The sequence below is a fragment of the Sceloporus undulatus genome, chromosome 1, assembly GCF_019175285.1.
Source record: "Sceloporus undulatus isolate JIND9_A2432 ecotype Alabama chromosome 1, SceUnd_v1.1, whole genome shotgun sequence".
NCBI classification, from domain to species: Eukaryota; Metazoa; Chordata; class Lepidosauria; order Squamata; family Phrynosomatidae; genus Sceloporus; species Sceloporus undulatus.
The window spans coordinates 67,261,751-67,289,169 of record NC_056522.1 but is presented as its reverse complement, the minus strand read 5'-3'; the positions used below and the strand labels follow the sequence as shown (position 1 = coordinate 67,289,169).

The following is a 27,419-nucleotide window of genomic DNA, read 5'->3' as shown; positions in this document are numbered from 1 at the left end:
CCTTGGAAGCGCAGAATGTTCTGATGGGGCACAATGCGGAGGTCATGAGGGGGACGGGCAGGGTGGCCCGAGAAGCCAGAAGGGTTACGTGGAGCAGGGTGGGAAGAGCAGGCTGCTGTCCCCAGGGTCGTGGGAAGGGGTTGAGCAGCCGGAGCCCCCAGCAAGAGGTGGAAGAGCCAGGGCTGTCCCCAGGGTCGTGGAGGAAGAAGTAGGGCCACAGGAGCCCCCAGCAAGAGCACATCCTCCACTGAGGAGCAGGCAGTTGCCATGGAGGTGGAACCGGCCTCCGCGCCTCTGGCTGGCCCATCCTCCGCCTCTCAGTCAGTCAGTGGCAGTCCCACCCCCACCACCCCGCCCCCAAAGGCAAAGGGCAACTAGAGGGGCTTGGGCCTGGGATCAAGGGCAGGGCAGCACTGAGAAGGCACTAGGTCCCATTGATGTCCCATAAAGACATCATTTCGCCTCCCGGGCAGTGTTCCTCCCCCCAGCCCTATCTATTCTACCCTCCTGTTTTCTCTCCTCCCACCATGCCTGGCTCACTGTCCCCAAAGCAGCAATGTCCAAACTCTGTCTTCCAGGCGTTTGGACTTCATCTCCAGAATACCCCAGCCACCTTGCCCTGTGGTCCTGGGATTCTGGGACATGAAGTCCAAATGCCTGGAAGGACAGAGTTGGACATTGCTACCTCACACCACTCCTGCCTAGCTTTAGACTGCACCAGTTGCGCCTCATTCACACCCACAGCCACACTGCCACAGTGCGCCTAATAACCACCACATATATAATTTAAAAATAAAGTTTTTATTATAACACTAACAACATAAAAAATCTTATTACAACTATTTACAAAGGAGAAGAGGGAGGGTGAAGGGGGGATTGCGAAGGGGCAGGGGAGGGAAGCTGCTTCAGGGAGGGGGAGGAGGCGTGGGGCGCGGCAGCCGGCGGAGAGTTCCTGGGTGTCTCTTCCATGGAGGAGACTCTCTCCGCCAGCTTGTCCATTTCTCCTCCAGCGCAGCGAACCTCCTCCCGTCCGTTTCTCTGGGGGGGGGGGGAAAGAAAGAGGATGGTTAGGACTCAGCCTGTTGCAGCCCATCACCCACTCCCACAGCAGGGTTTCTGGGTTGCCCCCACTCCCTTCCGGGTTCACCTCTACACTACCTTGCTGCCGGCTGGAGTACACGATCCAGGGCACTTGGCATCGAGGCCAAGTGCACCTGGCTCTCCTGGCGCGGGCGGCTCGGCCCAGCCCTCTTCCTCGGCAGCAGCAACAGCCAGCGACGGACTTCAAGCCCTGGAAAGGAAGGAAAGGCCCCAAGTTACCATGCTGGCATGGCAGAAACGAGGGCAACAAGTGTCGTGGGGGCTGCAGGCAGGCACACCCCACCCCTCACCCTGGGGACTACCTGCCAGCAGAGGAGCCTCTGCCGCTGCGGAGGGGCCACAAGCAGCTGGTCCTGGCTGTGGCCCACCCTCGGGGCCATCCCGTCCCCCGAGGATGGTGGAGAGGGCGACATGGCAGGGTGCCCTCCCTCCTCCGCCCCCTCGGCCGCACGCCTGCAGAAGGAAGAGGAGGGATGGCATTGGCACCATGCAGGAAAGGAGAGGAGGGCAAGGGAAGGGTCAAGGAGGGTAGGACAGGGACAAGCAAGAGCCTCTGGCTTACCTGGAGGACGGATCTTCGGTCTGGGCCGATCTCCCCTGATCCACAGGTCCTTCCAGCCGCGAAAAAGATGTGGCTGCCTGTCAACCGGGGGCGCCTCTCCGAAATCTCCAGGGTTTCAAGAACGCTGCCTTCAGAGTTTTAAACTTCACTCTGCATTGTGCAGCGTTCACTTCTTGAAACCCTTGGTTTCGGACGGGCACGAGATGCTTCGAGAAAATGCCCCCGGTGGCTTGTTGGTGCTAGCCATCACCCTTCTCGCAGCTGGCCTGTGGCATCAGGGAGTCCAGGAGGATCCCGACCTCTTCGTCGTCCAGTAGGCGATTCGGACCGGAAACTATCGCGTGGCTCTGCCATGTCTCGCCGTCCTGGGTCTGCACAGTTGCGCACGGGTATATATGGGCACCTGCGGCTCTGGGCCGTTAGGCCCACGGTGTTCCTAGTCCAATGAAGCTTTCACGGGAAGCAGTTTGAATCTTTACCCCAATAGATGCCCTCTGGGTGCCCTATTGATACATTCAAATGGGCCATTAGGAAACGCTGAATTTGAGGGGGATTGGATACAATGTCCAAGGGCAATTGGCAGTTGGAGCTGATGTATCTTTTTGCCCCAGGAAAACAGCGCCAGGAGACTTTGTGTGTGTGTGTGTTTGTGTGTGTCCCCCTCAGGCAGTGGCAAAACATGCCCACAACACAGATCAGGAATGATAGGCAGACTCAAACTGGATAAGGGATACATTTATTCATTGCTTATGCTATTACAGACACAATGCACTCTGACATCACAGATGATGGCACAGGAGCCATCGTTCACGATTCTCCTTGTCAGAAACAAAAATCTGCCAGGCCATTCCTCACAGCCTCCCTGCTGCCTTCTTGGAATCCTCTTCATCCCTCCTGATTGGTGCGGCGGCGGGCAGCACAAAACGGCGCCTATATCGCATTGCCCTCATCCGGACCAGGCCCTGGTCTCACAGATGTTGTGCAGAATGACACATGAACCAGGAGGGCACCACGTTTTCCTCTGCCACCAGGAGTGGGGCAGTGAGACAGCGCCCATCTCGCCTTCAATCTGCCCAACGACTCTCTCCACGGCACCCCTCACGCGATTCAACTTCTTGTTGAAGAGCTTGTTTGGGAGTGGGGCGGGTCTTAAAGGGTGAGTGTCATGGCCATTTCCGCAATGGGTAGCGAAGAGTCCAGCAGTCTCAGGGGCCCGACTCTGTGGCCTCTGATGTTGATGCTGGGTTCCCTGGCACATAGATGCCAGCCTCCATGGCCTCGTAGATGAGAGGAATTTCGTGCCACCCTGGCATCGTGGCGGACCCATGCCACCGAGCTCCACGTCCATGAATCTTCCTGTGTGGTCACATGTCCCTTTCAGGATGACAGAATAGGAGCCCCTTGTTGACATAGGCATTCCTCAGCCCCAAGGGTGGTATGATCAGGCAGTGGCACCCGTCCATGAGGCCAACCACTTGTGGAAGCCGCGGTGACCAAAAGCATCCATAATCTGTGGGGAAGGAAGGGGAGAGAAACAGAGGAATTGAGATGACAACTCCATTACACGTGCGCAACTGCACCATAGCAAGACAGCAAATGTACAGTGAGGGGGTGTGACACTTGACACAGGAATACCACAGGGCTGCCAAAGATTAAAGGGAAGGTGGTGTGTCTGTCCCTACCTCCACGTGGGTTCCCCAGGTACACGGTCCTGGACAGCAGCAGTTTCCTCCATGGCCAGGGCAAATCCACCACGATCTCCCCCACGGTGGCAACGCCAGTCCCCAAACAGCGCCGCTGTCACAATATAGGTGGATTTGTGTGGCCAGTGAAAAGACACCAATGGCCACTCTCTTCTCCACCGGGATTGGCTTCCCTCATCACTGTGTATGGCCTTCTCACAAGTTCTGGGCGCAAAGGATGCCCACTAGACTGTGGAAGGAAGCAGGAACTGTGCCATTCGGAAGGAACTGCCCCAAGAAATTGCACTCCATTGTCGTCAGACCATCATGGTTTGCAGCACAAAGTTGTCCACACAAGTCTTTGCGATGCCGCGGACCTGCCAGCATCGGCGGACGAAGACTGCCACTGTCCAAGGGCCATGCGCACCGCCAAACACGTAGTCATATGAAGCGCTATATGCGACAGCCGCTGCCGTTCCGTCGTTCGTGCCATCATATCACTCATCCACTGCCTGCTGTCCATCACAGATCTACAGCTAGTCTCATGGTGGTGGATGATGGGACCTACCATTGCAGCGGCAATGGAGGCGGGAAGAGGAGGCGGGGAAGACGGCGGTGGCAGCGGCGACAGCTGTGGCTGTGGATTGCAGCTTCATTAAGACCACAGGGAACAAAGGAGAGGAGGCATCCATGATGCCAGTGGTGGCACTCGCAATGTGCAAGCGGGCAAGGATGCCCAGCTGGCAGGAGGCCACCTTTGTTCTTGGGCAGGGCGGGGAAAAAAGTTTAAAGGGACCTGGGCCCTTTAACGGTGCACATGCGCACTTCGCAGCCGGCAAAAGGGAACTTGCCGGCTGCTGGCTGACTGCCGCAGCTGCGCACTTCTCATGCGGCAAAACAAACAAAAAAAAGCCGAGGTTTGGGCCGCCCGTGCGGAAGCTGCCTCTCTTTTTGCAGCGTCCTCCGAGGCGGCGGTATGGAAGCTCCGGGTCCGAAACGGACCCAGGTGAGGCGTCTTCACTGCCCCCCGTGTGGAAGCTCCAACACCTGAAGCACGCCCCCGGGGCGGGCCGTCTGGAAGCTCCGCATTCAGCTGAATACACCTCCAAGACGTCCTCCCCTGCCCGTCTGTAACCCGCCAAGGATGGTATTTCAAATGCCACACCTGCTATGAGGAACCACTTTTTGGTAGTGACCATGTCTGCTGTTTAGATTAGCCCTAAGGGAAGAGAAATAATAAGTCCAAACAAAATACTGTACTTGCAGTGGGAGATCTGGAAACACAACCTACTTTTTTTGTTCTCCAAACAATTTTTCACCTACTAGAAAACTCAGCTGTGTGATGCAGTATATTTTAAATGTGTTTATTTTTAAGACTTTATACATAAACCAACTTGAAAGTCTTTCACACTTTGAGAAACTCAAGTCGGAATCAGCAGGGTTGCTCTTTGTAATGATGACTTCAGCCAGATGCTATAATTACTGTTCATATCTGACAGGTTAAACTTGACATTCCTGGTGCCGTGACTTCAGATATACATCAGTGGAAATATTAAAATGAGTCATCCCAGTGAAAATATAATCAGTTGCAAGGGTATTTCTATTAAGAATCAAACAAGAACACATATATATTAATGTTGCTGCCTATAAAACCAATTTGGAAACCAATTGATTCATACTTGACTTAATACAATAGAGAATTTAAGGTGGAAAGTGAACATGAGAGACAACTTCACAACCCTTCTCTTGCCTTTCAGTATTGCTGAGGACCATGATTATTGAAAGTCAATTACCAAATTGATGGTAAACAGTTATGACTGCAGAGAATTGCTCAGCTACTCTTGCATCAAATTTGTGATTCAATTGGAAGTGCTCTGCTGAGTGTGCAAAAGATGTATTGTTACTTGGTGCTGAGCATATTAACATTCCCTTCAAGCTTCATTTCAGTCTGGCAGGTCTGCAATCAGACAGCTAAGCTGGGATGGATGTCAAGACTTGGGGACTTTGGGCAATGTTAATATACATTGCCTAGATCATCTCTATGCTGCTGTGTAAAATTGGTCTTGATCAAAATGATAGCAATGATTTTCTGCCTTAGACACATATCTTGATGTTTGACATGTTAAGGAAAATGCAACATGGGATATACAGTGATGGAAATAAAACATGTATGTGAGAGTCACTATGACTAAGCAAAAGCAATTAAGAAGCCACACAGGTGTAAAAGCTAATGTAATTTAGCAGTCCTAAATGCCAAGGACAGAAATGTAGAGTGGATAATTAAAAAACACCTGAGAATCATTAAATGGACAAGGTGAAATGATGAACTCATTAATTATGGGTTGAACTATGAGAACCAATCAAAATGGATGCACATGCCCACTGGGTGGAAACTGACAGAATGGGTGGTGTTTTACTATGGCTATAATAATTGCCATGATTGCCAATGTATTTTGTGGATAGTTGTGGAGTAGTGTGGGTAGTTGGTGGATAGTTGTGGAGTATTGTATATAGTAGAATAAAGTAGATCTTTTATATAAGACTACTGAGTTGTCTGGTGTCTTGAGTGAAGATACAAGAGCCAGCTGAATCCTGGAGAAGTGTGAAGACTTCTGTGGAGCAAGAGTGAGAAGGCTTGGAGAGTTTGTCAGGGTCTTCAGCCTATTCTCTGAAACTCTGCTGCTTTAGAGCAAAGCTTTAACCACTGACCAAAACTGGTCAGCGCTGGTGCGTAACAAGGTGGTGGGTTAGAGCCAGAGGTAAAGAGCTACAACTCCCATCATCCCTGACATGATAGGCCAGTGGTTCACTGTTGTGGTAGATGTAGTGATTTAATTGATGTGGCTATAAATCCTTAGATCCTATCAGTTCAGAACTGTTTTCCATTAGTCATGATATATTAAAATCTCCATGATTGGTTAAATTGTATGAAAGTGCACCCAGATAGAACTTTTTGTGCAATATTTGACACTGAGAATTTCCATGTTAATCTAAACTAGTTGTGAGCACAGCAACAGTGGTAGAAATGGTGTTGCCGGCCTTCCCCTTGCTACATCTTCCTGTGCAAATTGTGTCATCTTAAGCATAGGCTGGTGGATTCCATGACAGTCAGGCAAGGACTCCATGTTAAGTTGTAGTGTGAACTTTCATGGAGCTATCCAAAGTGCTGATTCTATCCCTGCAATAGGTTCAGCATCTTGTCTCTCTCCTTTGAGCTCAGAATAAAACTTCCTGCTCCACTGACCTGGAAACACTGGTGACCATTGGACTTATTTGTATCTATGTGGAGTCAGGAGTTTCCTATGTATGAATTCCTGCCTGTTTGTCTGCCTGACTATCTATCATCTATCTATCTATCTATCTATCTATCTATCTATCTATCTATCTATCTATCTATCATCGTCTTGCCTTTCTCCTGGTACTCCTCTCATCATCTTAAGAGAGACATGCTCTATGAATCATTTTTCCTTTTAGTTTATTAAAGTAGTTGCACATAGTCTGATGATTTTGATTTTTTTTTTGCATTTCACATCCTCTTGGGTAAAGTGTATATTTTGTTAATCTTGTTTATGGCAAAAAAAGCCTCTCATGCAGGGGCCAAAACAAACAAAACAAAAAACAAAACAAAATTATTTTCACTGGAGTATTTTGACATTTTGACATGGTGAGATACTCATACTCAGCATTTATAAATGTTCTTTGCATCCCTAATCAATGAGCATCTGGAGAACGATACAGTTTTTGCTTAGATTCATTTTATCAATGGAGAAAAGTAACTAGTGGGTTCCCCCCAGATCTATATTGAGATTGAGACTTTTAAACTATGTCACACATGATCAGCAATTAGGATAATCAATGGATTGGCCAATTGGTGGTTTTAAAAATGGGTTGGAAAAATCCATAGAATATAGAGTTGTCCTTCACTAGCAGCCACGACAGATATATATATTTTTCCTGTACCAGAGGCAAAATGCCTCTATGTGTCAGCTGCTGATGAGAAGTGTGAAGATATTATGGCATTAATGGATTCCCATAGGTATGTGTTTAACTACTGTGGTAACAGAATACTTCACTTACATAAGCCTTTGCTTTGATTCCGCTTGGTTCTTCTTATGCCCATATATTCTTAGACAACTGGTTTTGTGTAGCTTCAAGAATGGCGTGTCCACTGCAAGACCCCCATCCCCTGCTTATCAGAGATATATTTTGTGCAACTGTGCTGTGGCCGGTAGCTTTCTCTTCTTGTACTTGTGTAGCTTCCTGGGACACTAGAAGCTGCTAAATTTAAACCAGCCAATCAGCAGAATTGGATGGTTTCAGGGGCAGACTCAAGGCAGCAAGCCTGGCCTTCACTTAGAACCACTACCTAAGTGTATAAGTATGAGCGTACGTATAAGTCATTGGCATTCAAGTTTGTGCAGTACAGTCATAGTCACTCTGCACTGTGAACTGTGCAAGCTGCAGGAAAGTATATGTATGATGTAACATGACAGCAGGTGAAACAATCATTTCTTTAAAAGCTGATCTGTGCAGTGCAGTATATACACATTTTGAATGTTTTCTTGCCAGTGCTCTTTTGTTTAAGTTTTATTTTTATTCTGTTTATTAACATTTTTATATCCTGCCCTATATCCTAGAAGCATCAAATGATTGTTTTGGAGATCAGTCACTATGTGTGGATTCCATTACCTGGCATAAACATATGTGGGTCAGAGCACACTGGGATATATATGAAGTATTCACCCAATTGGGTAGAAATATATTTGTGGCTGAACATTAAACGAAGGGAAGAATGTTCTCCCCAAAAATAAGGTCAAAAGGTCACACTACACAAGGCAGAATACAGTCAGTCCTTCATAGCAATATTTAATAGTATATATAAAAATAAAAACTGTGTCCCCTTTCCCACTCTTCACAGGCTCACCAGTAGTATGTTTAATCCTGAAATGATATACTGAGGAAAATTACTCATGCTCATATTGGCTGGCAACTTTAGAGCATGCAGAAATATAAGAAAGCTCAAAGGAGAAAGAGGCTTCTTGTGATTTTGAAGGACAAGCATTTCAAAGCCAGAAAATGAGAGACACAGGGAAACAGGGGGGGGGGGGGGGGGGGGGACAAACTCAAAGGTCCAGTGAGGGGACTAGACCTTTTCCTCCTTGCTGCTTCTCCAGATAAGTCCTGAACTATGATAGTATCTTTTAAAACTGCATAGTTTTCAAAGATGTTCTCATAGTAGGGAGAAAATGGAACAGATCATTCATTCTTTTCATTGGCCCCATACAGACAGGCCAAAATAAAGCTGCTTCGAGTCACTTTGGAGGTATGCTGTTTCAGTGATGCATGCGTCCTAAGAGTCCAGAAGCCACGTCAAAGCCACGATCCGGTCCTAAGGACTGGAGCGCAGCTTTGGTGCAGCTTCTGGACTCTTAGGATGCATGCATCATTGAAACAGCATACCTCCAAAGTGACCCGAAGCAGTTTTATTTTGGTTGTCTGTATGGGGCCATTGAGAACAAAATTATCAAAGACTGGCATGGCATCCCTATTCAGGGTAGAGTTTTATAGCTGAGCTGAGGGTGTACTCATCCCCCTCCCCCATCTCAGTTTGGGAGTTCCTCTGGATGTGTACTAACTGAAGAAAGTCAGGTGGCAGTGGTAGCCTGAAGTGCTTTTTAACAACTTAGCCTGTTACAGCAGCTGTAGCTCTATTTGGGGCAATGTGACTTTGGGGCTCAGCAGATGGGTGGCTAGGAGCAGCCTCTGGCAGCTTCAGCCACACTCAAGCCACAATTGGCCTGGGAAATGGCAACTGGGTGGCCTGCTCCTGAAGTGAGGTGCTGCCGTAGTCCCAAATAAGCCACCAGCAAGAGTGATTTTTCTTTACTGCTCCTTTCTTTTTTTTTTTTAGTAAATTTTCTTTATTAAATTTTTACCATCACATCCACTCACAATTATGCTGATTTACACGATTTTATATAGTACAATGTAAATGAAAACTTATAACATTTCCACCCGATGTTTTTGGCGTCAATTCTTCCTGTCTTCATAAAAAATAAAACTTCTTTGTGTTGATCTCCTGCTTTCTTACTGCTTCTTGCCTATAAACAATACACAATTCCTTTTTACAAATGGGGAGTTTTCAATCAGGTCAAAACATAACTTAACAAACTCAAGTAATGCCCCAAATCAAGTTACTTAACATTGTGCATAACTCTTTAAAATCCCCAAAGATATTTATCCAAATAATCCCGCTTTACTGCTCCTTTCGCTGGTGTCTTCGGGCCAGCTTAGGCAGCCTCGGAGTGGTTTCTGGCCACTTCATGGGTGTGTATCATCTGTACGATATGCTCCCGAAGTTGCTGGAAGCCACTCTATTTAGACCATCTGTTTTGGGCTTTTGTCTCAGGTATCTGTGTACTAGTAACATTGAGACTGGACAACTGTAAAACAGGCTAGGGTTGCCTTTAAAGATGGTTCAGAGACTTAGAGCTTTATCACACTAGCTGAGATCCCACGGGAAAACAGGATTTAAATGAGAGTTAAGTTAAATTTGAATTTAAACAGAATCAACAAATTCAGGAAATTTATCACACCAAATTGCTGGTAAAGTGAAATAACGCGAAGTTAAACAGAAGTTAAAGTGGAGAAAAACACCACCTTTTTACTTTTGGAATTTCCTGAAAGTAAAAAACAATTTACTCCTGAAAGTAAATTGTTGTTCGTGAGGCGAATAAAGTTTGTTAAGTCAGTATTTACGATGCCATGCCTAATTCCCTATTGTCAACCCATGTAGTCAGGCTGGAAGACAACGACTGCCAGTGGGCCTTGCGGGCCTGCCATACCTAGTTAGAAGAAATGGCCAAAGATTTACATGCCTAAAACCTCCTAATATTTTTGGTGAGCACATTAGTGTGTCCACTACAACTTGGCGCTGAATCATGCTTGGTCCAACATTTTATACGGGCACAGGGCACTGTCAAGTAGTGATGTAAATGTCTCTCTTTATTTTTCCTCCCCAATTCTTCTTGCAATTAATGGTCTGAACCATCCTCATTTCACAGTGTATAACATGGAAGGGGGGTTTGTGTACCCTCTCTTGCTCTCCTTCTGCAGCCCAATGGAGTAATTCAAGTTGTCTTGACTGAGACTCACACAGTTAAAATGGGGAATATCAGCTTTTGCAATGGACTGAACATTTAGGCTGAATGCAGAAGCAGGAATTATATCCTCATATGCCACTGTGAGTGTCACTCACCCAAGTAATTTTCTCCAATGGCAGCACAATGGGTCTTTTTATCCCATCACTGCCACCTATATATGATGGCTACTTCCCTAGCTGCCACCAATAACTAATGGGGTTCCCTGTGAGATTTTCATTCCAAACACCCTGGTTAGTTTTTTTAAAAATTCCATCCCACTGCTTTTCTTGAAATTGTGAGGCAAGACCCTTGAACTCAGATCTCTCACTTGAGTTCCTTCTACACTTGTCCTTTCTCAGGGGCCACTCTTTAGGAAGGCAGAGCACTCACTATTTTGAGCGTTCTCAGCAATAAAAATATTATTAATCCCTGGTAGCATTTGATTTATGTTGAGCCAAAAAAGAGAAAGCTTTATTTACAAGATAGTTGTTTACAGTATCTTTCTTATGGTTGGTATTTAGAGTTGACACGGTGTTTATTTGCTTAAAAAGTTACAAAGATTTACAGTATCTGTTACTATATTCTATAAGTGGTCTCTGGGTTACAGTTTCCTATAAGACTTTTGACTAGACTCTAAGCTTTAAAACATTGTTTTCTACTTTCTGACTTTACCAGGCAGACCAATTCAATTTCCACACTTGACCTCTTTTAAGGCCAACCTGGATACTAAAAACCCTTCCAACTGCCCCTTTCAGCAGTGTATCTCAGCCACCTTGGCTGTTAAAACCCCTTAGGATCTAATAACTCATAGCTCTGCCCCTATCTGGTCCCTTTCCCAGCCTATTTATATCCGCTCCTGAGAGTAGCCTCCACCTTTTCCTGGCTAAACTGCCATTGGCTGATGCCGGGCTCACTCTGATTGGATGTTGCAATGGTCTAAACATTTAGGCTGAAAGTGGAAGCAGGAATTATATCCCCATATTTCTTTTCTTTTCCGCAGATGTGCTCATTATTTTCTTTCTGAAACTTTCTCCCTTCGTATCCCACCCACAGCCCTTAGCTTTTTTTTGTTACATTTGCAACACAATATATTCCCATCATGCCCTCACAATGCTTCCTCTCCTAAAAGCTGGAGCAGCAGGAATGGTCCTTTTGGGGACCATATAGGTTTTTGAAAGACCAGAGAATAGGTGGACTCAGAAGAAACGTCTCCTGGTTATGTGATTTTTTGGAAATAGTTGGTCTATGAAGATGTCAGCCACAGATGCTGGTGGAACGTCAGGAATAAACTCTTCTAGAATATGGCTACATAGCCTGGAAAACCCACAAAAAACTATAGTTGGTCCATGTTCCTCAGTAGTACTGCTACTTGCTTGTAAGCCACAAGAGTTGAGAGCATGTCAGAAGTCTGAGAAGCACTGCTCCACCTGTGTTTCCGCTACTTCAAAAAGAGAGGAATGTTAAGCAGACTTAGGCAATGCACTGGGGAAGGGGGGAAAAGGAGGAAAAGAGAGTGGCAGAAGGAAGTGGCTGGGGTCTGTATTGCTCAGAAACTTTTGTTTGTTGGCTTTCAGTGGGCAGAAAAGGACAATCTCTTACTTTTGAGAGAGATCATGGTGGCTCAGATTTGGTTGGGAAGTTTCAGGCAATGAGGGGTGGGGAAGGAAGTCCTAGCATAGCAAATAATATTAGAGCATTGGTTGCCAAAATAACTAACTAAGGCGGGATACAAACCGCCGCTTTGCGGCGCTTCCCCGCCGGCGCCATTTGCTCCGTGCAGGAGCCGCAGCAGCCAAACCGTGCGGCTCCCGCACGGAGCAAAAAAGAAGTTCCATTTCGGAGCCGCTGGCGCTTTCGCGACGTCATAGGCGCCGCGACACGTCTGGATGCTATGCGTCCAGTACGTAAAGATGGCGGCGCCCATGTAGAAGGGGCGCCGCCATCTTGTACGTATAGGATACGTACTAGGGTTAGGGGGGTGCGGAAGCACCGCCCCTTCCTAACCCTAGTACGTATCCTATACGTACTATATGGCGGTTTGTATCCCGCCTACCTAACTAACTAACACTGGGACTTGGACCTTTTGAGATTTGGCAGGACTCTCTACCTGAGATAGCCCAATAATTTTGGCACTTTGTTTTTAAGGAGTTCAAGGAAATAGAGATAGCCATGTGACTTTATAACCTCTTAGTATCTGGCAGGTTTGCAGCTCTGTCAATCATCAAGAATTTGTATTATGTGTCCTTTCATATTGTAATTTAATTACTATTCTTGCAGAAAGAGAGTGATGCTTTGCGAATGCACAGTATAATGCAGTACACTCCCTGGTAGCTGAGGAATGTCATATTTTATGAAGAGAAGCCAGGAAACAAATAATAACACTTTCGCTCACAATGTTTGGGATCTGAATAATTTAAGAGGAATGGAGCTATAAAATGATGTATCCAGCTAAATGTCCTGCAAAAAAAAATGTATGAAACCCAGGCAGCACCAGTTTTTCACATCATTATGATTTTAAAGAGTGGAGACACTTTAAAATCAGAGAAAAGGTAGAACTACTCAATACTTTCCTCACCTCAGTCTTCTCAGAAAAGGAAAAGGGTGCTCAACCTGAAGAAAATGGAGCAGAGGACACAATAGGGGAAATGCAGCACAGAATAAGTAAAGTAGTAGTACAGGAATATCTCACTAATTTAAATGAATTTAAGTCTCCGGAACCAGATGGATTGCATCCAAGGGTATTAAAAGATTTGGCAAATGTAATTTCAGAGCCATTGGCAATAATCTTTGAGAATTTCTGGAGAACAGGAGAAGTCTCAGCAGACTGGGGAAGAACAAATGTTGTCCCCATCTTCAAAAAGGATGGGGAAAAAAGAGGTTCTCATCAATTATCACCCGGTTAGTCTGACATCAATACCAGGAAAGATTCTAGAGCAGATCATTAAATAGAGAGTCTGTGAACATTTAGAAGGGAACTACATAATTACAAAAAGTCAGCATGGTTTCTCAAAAGCAAGTCATGCCAGACTAATCTAATCCATTTTTTTTGGATAAAATTACCAGCTTGGTAGACAAAGGGGAATGCTATAGACATAGCATATCTTTATTTCAGTAAAGCCTTTGACAAGGTCCTCCATGATATTCTTACAAACAAGCTAGTAAAATGTGGGCTAGACAATGCAACTGTTAGGTGGATTAGTAATTGGTTGACTGGCCAAACCCAAAGGGTGCTCAGCAATGGCTCCTCTTCATCCTGGAGAGAAGTGACCAGTGGGATGCCACAAAGTTCTGTCCTGGGCCTAGTGCTATTCAATATCTTTTTGAACGACTTGGATGAAAGCATAGAGGGCATGCTTATCTAATTTGCAGATGATGCCAAATTAGGAGGAGCAGCTAATACCCCAGAGGAAAGGATCAAAATTCAAAATGACCTGAATGTATTGAGGGAGAAATGTATGGTATTGCACTTAGGCAGAAAGAATGAAATGCATAGATACAGGATGGGGGACACCTGGCTTAACAAAACAACACGTGAAAGGGATCTAGGAGTCGTAGTAAACCACAGGTTGAGCATGAGTTAACAGTGTGATGCGGCAGCTAAAAAGGCCAATGTGATTCTAGGCTGCATCAATAGAAGTATAGTGTCTAGATTAAGGAAGTAATAGTGCCACTCTATTCTGCTTCAGTCAGGCCTCACTTGGAATACTGTGTCCAGTTCTGGGCACTACAATTCAAAAAGGATGTTGGCAAGCTGTAGTATGTTGAAAGAAAGGTGGCTAAAATGGTGAAAGGTCTGGAAACCATGTCCTATGAGGAGAAATGTAGGGAGCTGGGTATGTTTAGCCCAGAAAAAAGATGGTTAAAGGTGATATGATAGCCCTGTATAACTTGAAGCGGCATCATATTGAGGTTGGAGCAAGCTTATTTTCTGCTGCTCCAGAGAATAGGACCAGCAACAATGGATGCAAGCTACAGGAAAAGAGATTTCACCTCAACATTAGGAGGAACGTCCTGACAGTAAGGGATGTTTGACAGTGGAACACACTCCCTCAGAGTGTAGTGGAGTCTCCTTCTTTGGAAGTTTTAAAGGAGAGGGTGGATGGTTATCTGTCAAGGGTGCTTTGATTGTGAGTTCCTGTGTGGCTGGGGGTTGGACTAGATGGCCCCAGGTCTGAACATATAACACTAGCTCTAAAATCTCTTCACTGGCTTCCAATTAGCTTCCAGGCACAATACAAGGTGTTGGTTATTACCTTTAAAGCCCTGCATGGCTCAGGCCCAAGCTACTTATGGGAATGCCTTTCCTACATAATCTGCCCCGCACACTTAGAACATCTGGGAAGAATTTGCTGGAATATTGTAACACTCGATTAACCACAACTTCCCATAAACCATTCAATGCCGCCAGCCCTAGGTTATGGAATAGCCTGCTGGAGGAGATCCATCTTATCACCACTTTAGATGCTTTTAAGAAGGCACTCAAGAAGGATCTCTTCTGGCGAGCCTACCCATTGGATTTTGTATAAAAATCACATTCAAGGTTCCACCCTGATTATAAGGACATTATGATCTGATGTTTGGATATTTTAAGGAACTAATAGGGGTGCATAATCCAGTATTATGATTTTATCGTGTGTTGAATTGTACTGTATTTTTAATGTTGTAATCCCGCTTCAATCCTTGGAAGAAGCAGTATATATAAATAAAAATTGTTGTTGTTGTTGTTGTTGTTGTTGTTGTTATGGTCTCTTCCAACTCTATGATTCCATGAGACTAAAATGCATATAAATGTCAGAATATGGAGTTTAAAATTACTTATGTAAACTAGTGGGAATGGAGAGCATCACTTTTTACTTCAAAAATAATATGCAAATTGAACTGACATAGGAAGATAATTCTATGGCCTGTTACAGACTGCCAAAATAAAGCTGCTTCGGGACTCTTTGGAGGTATCCTGTTTAAATGATGCATGCACCCTAAGAATCCGGAAGCTGCACCAAAGCTGCCCTCCAGTGCTTAGGAATGGTGTGTGGCTTTGGCGCGACCTCCGGACTCTTAGGACCCATGCATCATTTAAATAGCATACTTCCAAAGAGACCCGAAGCAGCATTATTTTGGCCGTCTGTAACAGGCCTATGTTTAACATGATATAATGTATATTTTTATAAATACATTAAAAAGGCTTAGAATAAATAGTATAAAGGGAAAGAGCAGATAGTTGTGTCCAAAATTTCAGACATTCCTAAATTTCATTTCTGTATTTTTCTTCAAAGAAAACGTTATTGTTTCCTTGGTTTTATTTTCAATAATCTGTTCCAGATTGATTCAGAATTAAAAAAAAAAAAGCTAAACAGACAATTTTCCGATTTGGCTTTTGAAAAGAAAATCTATTTAACTTTTAGATACTGGAGAGCCAATGTGATGTAGTGGTTTGAGCTGTGGACTATGACTGGAAACCAAGATTTGAATTCCCACTTAACCATGGGAATCATTGGTTGACCTCAGCAAGGTATACTCTCAGCCTCAGAGGAAGTCAAAGGCAAACCCCCTCTGAACAAAATATCCCTATGATAGGTTTGCCTTAGGGTTGCTGTAAATTGGCAATGACTTGGCGATGTGTCTGTAGAGGTAAAATTATAACATATAATAGTAAGACTATGCATTAAATCTACAGAATTTTATCAGTGATCCTCAAAAAAAGGTTCAGCATCTTGAACAGTTTTTATAAAGTTTCAAAATCCTAAAACAGATTGGTGTTGACCTTGCTAGTCTTATTGCTACCAGCCTCTGTGACTAGTGGTTAGAAATAACATGGTCCACCACTGAGTATGTACTTATCTAAGAGCTTTGGAGTCCTAGAACAAGTAAAGCATAATCTGAATTGGAAAAAAAGATGGCAATAGAAATGCACAAGAGAATCTGTGCAGTTAAGTCACTGACGTCCTGTGTTTTGATGTGAGAAGACCAAATTCAATTTTTTGTTCTGTTATAAAGTTCATAGATCATATTTAGAAAGCCACAACGTCATCATTTGTACTTCTGAGACTTCAAATAATTCTCTGAGAAAACAGAAAATGAAGTACAAACATAACAGACCAATAAATTAGTGCAAAATAATACTGGGGGGAGGGGGGGATTATATAATGGAAAGCTTTTTGAAACAGGTTTGGCATGCTGCAGCAGTAAAGACTGTATGCACAGTGTTAAGGATTACATGAAAGGAACAAACATACAAAGAAAAAAACTCTCTCACAATACACATCTTTATGAGGTGTCTAAAATATTGTCCAGAGTAATTTTATGCAAATTCAAGTGCCTTTCATTTCGGAAGGATCATAGGAATGTAGCAAATGATCAGATTGTCATGGAGAGACAAGGGCAGTACAGACAGGCACTTTGTGCTGGCCTGTATGCTTGGTGAGGGCTGAGCGTCTGCACGCTCAAAGCCCTCTCTGCACTGCCTGGGTGCCATCTTGGCATGTGCCCATCCACATGGTGCATGTCATAATGATGTACCTCAGAAGCAGTGCCCAAACAACACTGCACAGAAAGTGAGTCGTCATGGCCTCCTGGCGCAGCTTCTTTTTGCTCCCTACAGAGAGTGGATTGGTGCTGTTGCATGTGGCTGCTGTGGCACCAATCTGGGGCAAAAAGGGGCGGTGTCCCACCACCCTTCTGTAGAGCCCCACAATCTCTTTAAAATGCTGCCTGAAGCTGTTTCAAAATGAATTTGATAAAGAGCACTTGTTGCATGCGAAAAGTTTCCTGCCTTTCTCCCAACAGTCAGCATAAACTAGATATGGAGACAGCAGTTTCCCCCATGTAGCAGATTACTAGTTTATCATGGGGATAAACTAATTTCTGTACTTCAAATGATTTTAGTTGTTTTACTGTGAATAAAATTTCAGTATACCACTGTACTTATATATGGGGATTTGTTTTTCATTTAGATATTGATAGACGTGACTGCATTGCTACAGGTCTAAATCATTCAAGCTTGTTCAAACTCTTGATGAAGTAAATAAAAGCAATTCTGGGATTCACATTTCTCCTCTTCATGTCCGACTTCAGCCATGTATTTGGAAATACAGTATTGCCTAAAGTTCTGCAGTGTATGAGCCTTAACCATGTTCATTTTGTGTGTGTCTGTGCTTTGACAGGATGATGAAGTGGTTCTTCAGTGCACTGCTACTGTTCACAAAGAGCAACAGAAATTGTGCCTTGCTGCGGAAGGATTTGGCAACAGGCTTTGCTTCTTGGAATCCACTTCAAATTCCAAGGTACCACAAGCTGTCTTGTTCTAATGCTGTTTTAAACATTATTAACCTGCCAGCCCTCTTCCTCTTGTTGGAATGTTTCCCTTTGGGATACAGATTAAATGTTACTAGGAGGCAAGATGAACTGCATTCTTTATGTAATCTGTAGTAGGCTGATATACACCCTCCCAAAACCCAAAGGGCAAAATTTATTTATTTCTGGGTTTGGTTCTGTTTTAATACATTTTCTTTTTTTATTGTTTTTTTTAATTAAAATGTCTAGAATGTATAAGTGAAATCTAAGAGGATTTCATCTTGTGTGACAGAATTTGTCTTTTTTCTGCCCCTAAAGCTCTTGTGCTTCCTCCTAAAATCTGGAGTCTTCCAGTTCTCCAAAGCATATTTTTGGGAGTACATAGAGATTCCGCTGGTGGACATCATTCCATTGACAGATGAGCACTACTGGATGCAACCCTGTATTCATTAATTCTGTTTTAGAGATAACTGCATTCTTGGTACCTCATTGGTAGATGTGTGTAGAAATTTATCATTTCTTTTTTGGGATTGATAAATTATTTCTGCCTGTTGAAAACATTCAGAATGAAGAGTGAGGTTAAGTCAAATAAATCTTATTCTGCTGATATTTTGCCTTCCTGATGTGTCACTGCATCTTAATAACTAATATGACAGATGCAGCAAGCAGGTGGTACCAGTGTATTAACAGTGAAGAGTAACTGTATTCTATCCATTCAGGCTGCAGCACTGTGTATGGTTAGACTGCTTAATTCTCATTCACTTCGGTGGAAATTATAAACATTTAGTGTGTTGGCCTCCAAATATGTCTTACTGCAATTGAGGTATTTGTACCATGCAGTGTTTCCCATAGGAAAGAACATTTGATGGAGATATCTATGTGTTGAAATAGTTTTCAGATTTTTTTTTGAACTGTCAGTCTCATTACTTGGTATTTGGGACTGGCTTTACTGGATAGTTCTTAAATAAATTACTTGATACAAATAAAGAGAGGTGTTTATGATCTTTAAGCAAACAATCACCAGTTATCAAGTCCATTCAGCTGACTATGAAAAGGGTTGGGTCATGAGATGGGAATCTTCCACAGTAAAACAATTCTCACTGTAGCCAAGTTTTTGGATGCACCTAAAATAATGGCAGAGATCCTGCATCACACTAGTAGATCATATTTAGGCCTTGTCCCCACCCCCACCTTACATGCTTCACTTTCCTATTTTCTGGTTTGGTATCCCTCCCCTTGGCCATTCAGTGGTGAAGAAAGTATGGAAAGTAGTAGATGGTGACAGCTAGGCAGCCAACTGGCTGCAGGAAGTTGGTGCCACCCTCCTGGATGTTTGGAGGATCTCTGAAAGGTCCAGGAGGACACCCTTGTCTTTCTGTGGGTGGCTGGAGGAATGGAGCCATGAGATTGCTTGGGTATTCCTTATCCGTCCCCTCATTCTTGCTGACCACAGAAAAGCTGAGAGAAAAGTCATTCCACCAGAAAATAAATAGCTATCTCAGGCAGGGAGTTGGGGTTGGATGTAGGTGCTGAATCTATCTATCTATCTATCTATCTATCTATCTATCTATCTATCTTGAATGTAAGACCCTCCAAAAGGATTAGAGTTGAGATAGTAACATTTTCTCCCTTCAGATTTCCTCAGAACACTTTTAATTAAATATATCATCTCCCATATGGTGCAGACTAATGTTTTACTTTCAGTGGGTCATCATTTTGTATGCATTATTCATCATCATAAAAATTAATTAGAATATTAATGATTCATTATAATAGCAGCAATCCTGATGAATCCATCAGTCCTGTTCTCTTGTAACAGAATAATTTTTAACACCAAATATGTGAGAGGATAGAAATAATAATGTTCTTCAGTAAAAAAAAAAAGGCTAACAAATAAACTGTAATTGAACATTAAATACATACTGTTCTTAGTACTTCATTGATGGTAGAATCCAAAGACATTCCCCATGCATCTGAGGAAGTAGGATCAAGTCTACCTGCTACCAGCTTCTTTCTTTCATTTAGACTCAAATGTGCTGCAAGATCCCTTTGCATTCTCAGTACTTCACTGTGGTCCACATCAAAGACTTCAAAGCATTTTAACATGTCTATTAAAGAGGTTTTGCAAAATTTTAAGAAGAGTATATTTTTCTGACACTCAAAGAATCTGTAGGTGCTTCTAACTAAAGTTCCTACAGCAAATAAATAGATGACATATCTTGCTAAATGTAGATCAACATTATTACAAGGTGAACTGATGAATGGGGTGATGTTCACTCCTCTGTTGTGCCCCCCCCCAGGTGCACTGCTTATAGTGCTGGATTGGAGAGAGTCAGGTTTCAATCCCACTGAGCCATAAAGTTCACAAAAGACCTCAAGTCATCCACTTTCTTTTTCTCAGCTTGACCTACCTCACAGATTTTTATTTTTTGTGCAGATAAAATAGGAAAAGGGAAAAGATCCTTACATACTCTCCTGAACTTATTGTAAGAAAGGCAGGATATAAGTGTAACTAATGAACTATAAGGAAGGATACAGACTGAAGTTGAGGTAGATGCCAGCAGTGAAACAGGAACATTAGTCAGGCAACCTGTGAGCATTACTACATTGCTATGTCATGAATCTTAAAATGGGATAGTTGTTTTCCCAGATATTCACTCTGGAATAGCATTACTGCATGAATATCAGCTCAGTGAAATGCTTGTCTTAACTGCTTTCCTTGTTACAGCATTTTTTTTAAAAATACTTTTTATTGCCTAAACACATGCATCTCTTTTCTACTTGTTGAACCTAACAGTTCTACACATTTAACATTAAACACATTGACAACAACAATCACATATAATCCAAAACTAAAAAACATATACACATTATTTACAAATGACTTCCTCTTCCCATCCATCTGGTTTAATACTTTACAACTTTTAGCTTTTACTCTATTTTTTCCCTAACAGTCTGCTATAGTAATAATTCTCATTAACATAAACCATCCTTTTATCCTCCTCCTCCTCCTTTTTTTTTTTTTACTATTTTCCATTATACTTCAATTTTCCAGAAAATGGACTGAGGTACTCCCCCAGTTTTACTGAGGTACTCCCCCAGTTTTCCTTCCAAAACTGTACTGTCTCTGTCCAATTTTCATCTAAGTTAGCTAAGTGTGATGTGGCAGCTAACAAGGCCAATGCGATTTTAGGCTGCATCAATAGAATTATAGTGTCTAGATCAAGGGAAGTAATAGTGCCACTATATTCTGCTCTGGTCAGGCCCCATCTGGAATATTGTGTCCAGTTCTGGGCGCCACAGTTCAAGAAGGACGTTGAGAAGCTGGAGCGTGTCCAGAGGAGGGCGACTAAGATGGTGAAGGGTCTGGAAACCAAGCCCTATGAGGAACGCCTTAGGGAGCTGGGTATGTTTAGCCTGGAGAAAAGAAGGTTGAGAGGTGATATGATAGCCCTGTTCAAATATTTGAAGGGATGTCATATTGAGGAGGGAGCAACCTTGTTTTCTGCTGCTCCAGAGAATGGATGCAAGCTGCAGGAAAAGAGATTTCACCTCAACATTAGGAGGAACTTCCTGACAGTAAGGGCTGTTTGACAGTGGAACACACTTCCTCGGAATGTAGTGGAGTCTCGCTCCTTGGAGGTCTTCAAATGGAGGCTGGATGGCCATCTGTCGGGGATGCTTTGATCTGGATTTCCTGCATGGCAGGCGGTTGGACTGGATGGCCCTTGCGGTCTCTTCCAGCTCAATGATTCTATGATTCTATGATTTTACCCTCTTTGATCAGTCCTGTCAATTTATCATATAATTTAACCAGCCAATCTTCAATGGTAGGATTATCATAATTTTTCCATTTTCTTGCATACACTATGCATGCTGCTGTTATTATATATATTTTTTCATTTTTTCCCTTCAAGCATGTGTACTTGTTACAGCATTTCTGAGCTGATTTTATCTATGGTGACTCCCATCTCAGATAAACAATTTAGGCATCACCCTATTGTTTCCAACCCAACTGCAACCTAATCTCTATTCTCTTTATTCCCTATGATTTTACCCATGAATTTTTACAAATCCACACTTGAATTTTTCCACTACCAATTTCCATAAGCAATGTTGCAGCTGTTACAAGGTTATTAAAGAACAGCAGTCATCACAAACTAACCTCCCCTTTTTAATCTGATGAGTGGCATCTGGAACTATATAAAATATTTTTTACAACACAGTTTTTCTACTGGTGTAAACTGTGTTTATTGGCAAAGTGTTCCCATTCATCCTTATTAAATTATAAAATGTTACAGCAAAAATCCCTGCAGCTGAACTCAAGATGTTATCACATGCCATGCATTTAGTTTTATATGAGTCACTCTTCCAGGGTCCTGTGATTATATTTACAATTGTTTTAGACAGTGTGGCCCTCTTTTATCTGATCTGCAGCCTGAATTGAATGCAACAATATTATTTTGAAACATTGCTTTAAAAAGTATTTCACTCATCATCCTGGAAGAGTAAATATTTAATGTGTTTTTTTAAAAATGTTTTCTATCATGTCTCTCCCCATTGCATATGTCAATGGCAACAGTCCATCCCTCACTCAGATTTTAACAATTGTTTTCCTGAGCTTGGTGTAAATACCATAAACATTTTATCATAGAAAAAAAAATCCTAATTTTAAATTATACTATGGGCTCCTGTTTGTTTCACTACCTATATGGAAAATAAACTTTGGCTTAATTCTCTCATTATATCTGAGTATAGGAAAGTACCACAGATTGATTTGTCATATAAGTTGTGTTATACCCACTGATTATATTGTTTGGATGTGCCCTCAAGTGGTGAGAGATGGTATTTATTAAACAAATATCTCATTATTAAATCATTTCTTTGGGTCTACAGTATCTTTACCATGCCATCAATCTTTATATAAATCACATTTTTAAACTGATTTGATATCTCTATAAAAAACTAGGAAGAAACTGTATTTAAAAGGCACAATTTTCCTGTTGTAGAAAATGTTTCTTTTAACTAGTGGTCATATTTATGGACAAGATGAACAAAGAGTAAAATGGAATCACTATACGAAGTGAGGAATAGTTTAAAATGGGATAAAGGAAGACAAACAAGATAGCATTAATATTGAAACTAGGATTGATTATTGTATCATTAGACAGAAAAGAATGTACTTTGGAAACATTAATAAACAGATAATGGTATGATTGAGAAAGTATTAAAGAAACATAGAAAACAGGAAGAATCCAAAGGAGGAAAAACTAAAGAACAGAACAAGCCCCAATTGGATTGAGGACTGTATCCACAAGGGAAGGCCAGTCCCACATCAAACCTATGCCATCCCTCCTTTAAACCATGTTTAAAAAACCTCTCCATTGGTTCCAAATTTTCTAGGAAAATTCTCAGCACTCGGGAGTGGCACTGAGCAACTGTCTTTATGCACATCCCACTGTGCTGCCTGACGCTGCCATTGCTGGTGCATGTTGCTTTCTCTGAGGTCACAATGAGCCAACCAGCCATGAGTGATGCTGGGTTCCCTGTTTTTTTACTTCAGAGGGAGCGACTCATCATCATGATCATCATCAGTGCTGGGTTGCACAAATGGGTGCATATGTAGATAGCTGCCTGGTGTTGCTCTGGAGTGTGTAGGTAATGAGGGGAACTCTGGGCAGCATCAGGGCCAGAGTACTCTGGGAGTAGCCAGTGGAGATCCATCCATTATTTCAAACTGTGGCTTAAGTGTATTGATCACTAAATAGTAACTACATTATGACAGGAACTGAACCATGTGGGACTTTAAAAATGAATTAAAATAGCTATTATTTATATTATTTGTGCATGTTGAATATTCTTAGCTTTTTCCAGCCTGCTTAGTGTAGTGGGAATATGTCCAATATGCACTGGACGTCATGAGAGACGTTTGAACATATAATAATAAAATTTATATAATAAATTTTTTATTTTTATCCCGCTTTTTGCCAAGCAATCAAAGCAGCATACAACAGACTAAAACACATTCATATATACACAATTTCTCCCCCTTAAAACAAGATTAAACACTAGAAGATTAAAACTAACATGCTAAAATCTGAATAATCCAAATAAAAACCATGGGCAGAGTTCGATAGATGGGAGGACTTATTTGTGGCCGAGTATTTTATTCCAGGAAGGCCTGCTGGAAGAGATCCATCTTAATAGCTTTTTTAAAGCTCTCTAGATTGGTAATTTGACAGATCTCATCCGGCAGGCCATTCCATAAATTGGGAGCGGCTGCAGAAAATGTCCTCTGGGAGGTTGCCGTCAATCTGGTCTTTAAAGGCTGTAGTAAATTCCTCTGAGGGGACCTGAGTGTACGAGGCGGATTATATGGAAGGATGTGATCCCTTAGATAGGTTGGGCCCAAGCCATGTAGGGCTCTAAAGGTGATAACCAACACCTTGTACTGTGCCCGGAAACTGATAGGCAGCCAGTGGAGTGACTTCAGTATTGGTGTTATATGGTCACTCCTTGCTGTTCCTGTGACCAACCTGGCTGCCATATTCTGTACCAACTGGAGTTTCGGGACTAGGCACAAGAGGAGCCCCATGTACAATGCATTGCAAAAATCAAGTCTTGAGGTTACCAGCGCATGTACTATGGTTTTGAGGTCACCCCGCTCCAGGAAAGGGTGCAGCTGGCGTATCAGCTGAAGCTGATAACAGGCGCTCTTGACTGTTGCATTCACCCGATTCCTCATCTGAAGCAACGAGTCAGGAAGCACCCCCAGACTGCGAACACAGTCCTTCGAGGAGAACGTGAGCCCCTCTAGGACTGGAGGTTGCAGCCCAATACCTGGTTTGGGCCCCCCCCACTGTAAGTACCTCTGTTTCAACTTGAGCTTGTTTTCCCTCATCCAATCCATTACTGCCTGAAGACTCTGGTTGAGGGGAGAGATGCCATCTGTCGTTGTCGCTGATGACCGGAACATGGAGAAATATATTTGGGTGTCATCAGCGTACTGATAACACCCAGCCCCATATCCACAGATGATTTCTCCCAGCAGCTTCATATAAATGTTAAATAGCATCGGGGACAAGATGGCACCTTGAGGAACACCACAATTAAGTTCTGTCCCTGAGCATCACCCTCTGGAACCTTCCCGAGAGGAAGGAGCGGAACCACTGCAACGAAGTGCCTCCAATTTCTAGGTCTCTCAGGCGTACCCATATCTATGGGTATGTAAGGAGCTCTGCTAAATCAATGTGTGGAACATAGTATTCATTCATTCAAGATTTTTTTTCTCTACTATTTGTTTAAGCTAACAAAGTGAGCACATAAAATTAAGCACAGTCAGTCAAATGGGAAAGCTGTTTAGGAACGGCTGGGCATCACTAGGAACAGTGGCATCACTAGGGTTGGTATCACCTGATGTGGTAATTCATGGTGTCAACCCCCCCCCCCAAATTGACCTCCTCTCATTTCACACTATACAAATTCCTTAGTAATGCTATTTTGCATGAATGCTATTTGTAAATCCTAGTTCTCATATACCACTGAATATAATGATAATAGTTGTGATATAACCAGCAAAATTAAAATTTTACCTTCAAATTACAATATCATGTGCACAACCTAAACGTATTTACATATACATAGTGAAAATGTGATCAAAATGTGATGCTTTTAAAGAAAATTTAAAAATAATATTTTTAAAAAATTCAAATTTTTCAAAACGTTTTTTAAAAATTCAAATTTTGACATTTGACATTTTAATTTAAAAAAAATTCTGGGGCCTCTAGTTCTCCTCCCACTGAGCTTAACCCCACTCCGACCATCTCTTAAAGCATTTTAAAGGGAAGCAGGTGAACGCCACAGCCTGTTTCTGCCAAAAGGTAGGTGTTTGGGGAGCAGTGGTGTCACCCCCCCCCCTTAGAGTGTCACCTGGTGTGGTCCGTACCTCCTGCATCCCTCTAGTGATGCCTAGGAAAGAGACAAAATAAAAGGCAACATTTTACCAGCATCTAAAAAGCTTTTTAAAATTCAGCATAAATACATGTAGTGTTAGGATTTGTTAGCCCATTAAAAGGTTTTATCCACCATTGAAAATAAAAACCCCAGGGGAAAACCATAGGACTTTTTTTTTTTTTTTTTGAGTTGGCCTGTGTTGCATTAGGCTATAAACAAGATCATAATCTACTGCAGGCATTTGTGTACATACTTAATTACAGCTTTCTTAAAGTACTTCAGTTTATTCGATGGACTATAATAGCTCATTTGGATTATTTATCATCTGATTGAGGCGTCTTCTATGGTCGGTGCAATGATCCTGAACAAGCTTTAAGCACATGGTATCACTTACAAAATCAATTCAGCATTCAGAAATATGTTGCTGATGGTTTTAAAAAAGTAATTTCTAGAAGCTATGATTTGAACATTAGAAATAAAAGGGTTAAATTAAATTGTTTAGAAGAATGATAATTAGGTTGTCCTATTTTAACTTGGACAGTCTGGGGTAAAGTCCTGTTTGGCTTATACCTCTGGTAAAATTAAATGTTATGAGTTGGGGAAAAAACTATTGCGTTGGAAACAAGAGAAATGAATGCATTGAGGCAAGGGAAGAGGAATTGATTTGGGTCAGATCTGTGTTGTTAATGATTTTAATGGGAAATGACTTAGAGATGATCTTCGTAAAATATTAATTTGGGATAATTAAAAGATATTTACATGGAGGTGACTTTGAAGTAGTGATACAGGCCATTAAAAGAGACTTTATTGGAGCTAGTAAGGGTAGGAATTAGGGAGAAATTTAGGTGATGCAACAGGAGTTTAGGTGTGAGGAGTAAAGTAATTGAAGAATGTATATGGGATGATCTATGTGGGCAATGGGGAGCTAATTTAAGAATATATTTATTGAAGGGGAGGTGACAGAGGAGTTTATCAGACAAGGGAAATTGGAAGTATAATCCAATGGCAATCTGAATGCAATCATGGGGTTTCAAGTTATTGTGTGATAGACTACCACATGCAATATCAGGCAATGGCAAGCTATTTTCGGGCAATGGGAAGTCAGTTTGAATGCAATTCAAATTCACGTAAATTCGCTGAACTAGCGAATTCACGTGAATACATTCTGGCCTCACTTTCTTTTCATTTGAAATTAAGTGAAATTCCATGTGATAAACTCCTGAGAAATCCAGTTCAGATGGGAAGGGCTATAGCCCAGGGATAAATACATGATTTATATATCCAAGGTACAATACTGTCTTCTGCAGGAAGAGCAAGGGAAAAATCATGCCTGAAATCCTGAAGAGGCACTGTCAGGTTCTTAAATGGATCACCCTCTATGAAATATTCTATAGAAGAAAGACAAAAGTAGTATCAGAGGAGAGAGACTTGTAGACTCAAATCTCACTATACCTTAATGTTTCTTATATAACTTACTCATCACACAGCCTCAGCAGTTTTCCTTCTGTGAAATCAGTGGGTTTCCCCCCACCCCTCCTGAAGTAGTAAACGTTGGGTCAAATATGAAGTCTGCTATATGTGGCTCAGACCCAGACTTTTTCTGGTACTCAGCTGGGGTCTTGGGCAACTCATATGTCTCCATCTAGTCCAGCAATCTGTTTGTAGCATTGTCCCGCCAAATCACAGTGA

The 27,419-nt window shown here is 42.5% G+C and overlaps 1 protein-coding gene across 4 annotated transcripts in view; it reads left to right on the top strand.

The window, feature by feature from the left end:
• The window catches only part of RYR2 (ryanodine receptor 2), a 406,736-nt gene that overhangs the window by 86,573 nt on the left and 292,744 nt on the right, over positions 1–27,419 (top strand). For all 4 annotated transcript variants that reach the window (XM_042470214.1, XM_042470205.1, XM_042470232.1 and 1 more), the window contains exon 2: positions 17,648–17,767. In XM_042470214.1, the coding sequence (XP_042326148.1) occupies positions 17,648–17,767 (120 nt within the window). The remainder of the gene's footprint in view (positions 1–17,647; positions 17,768–27,419) is intronic.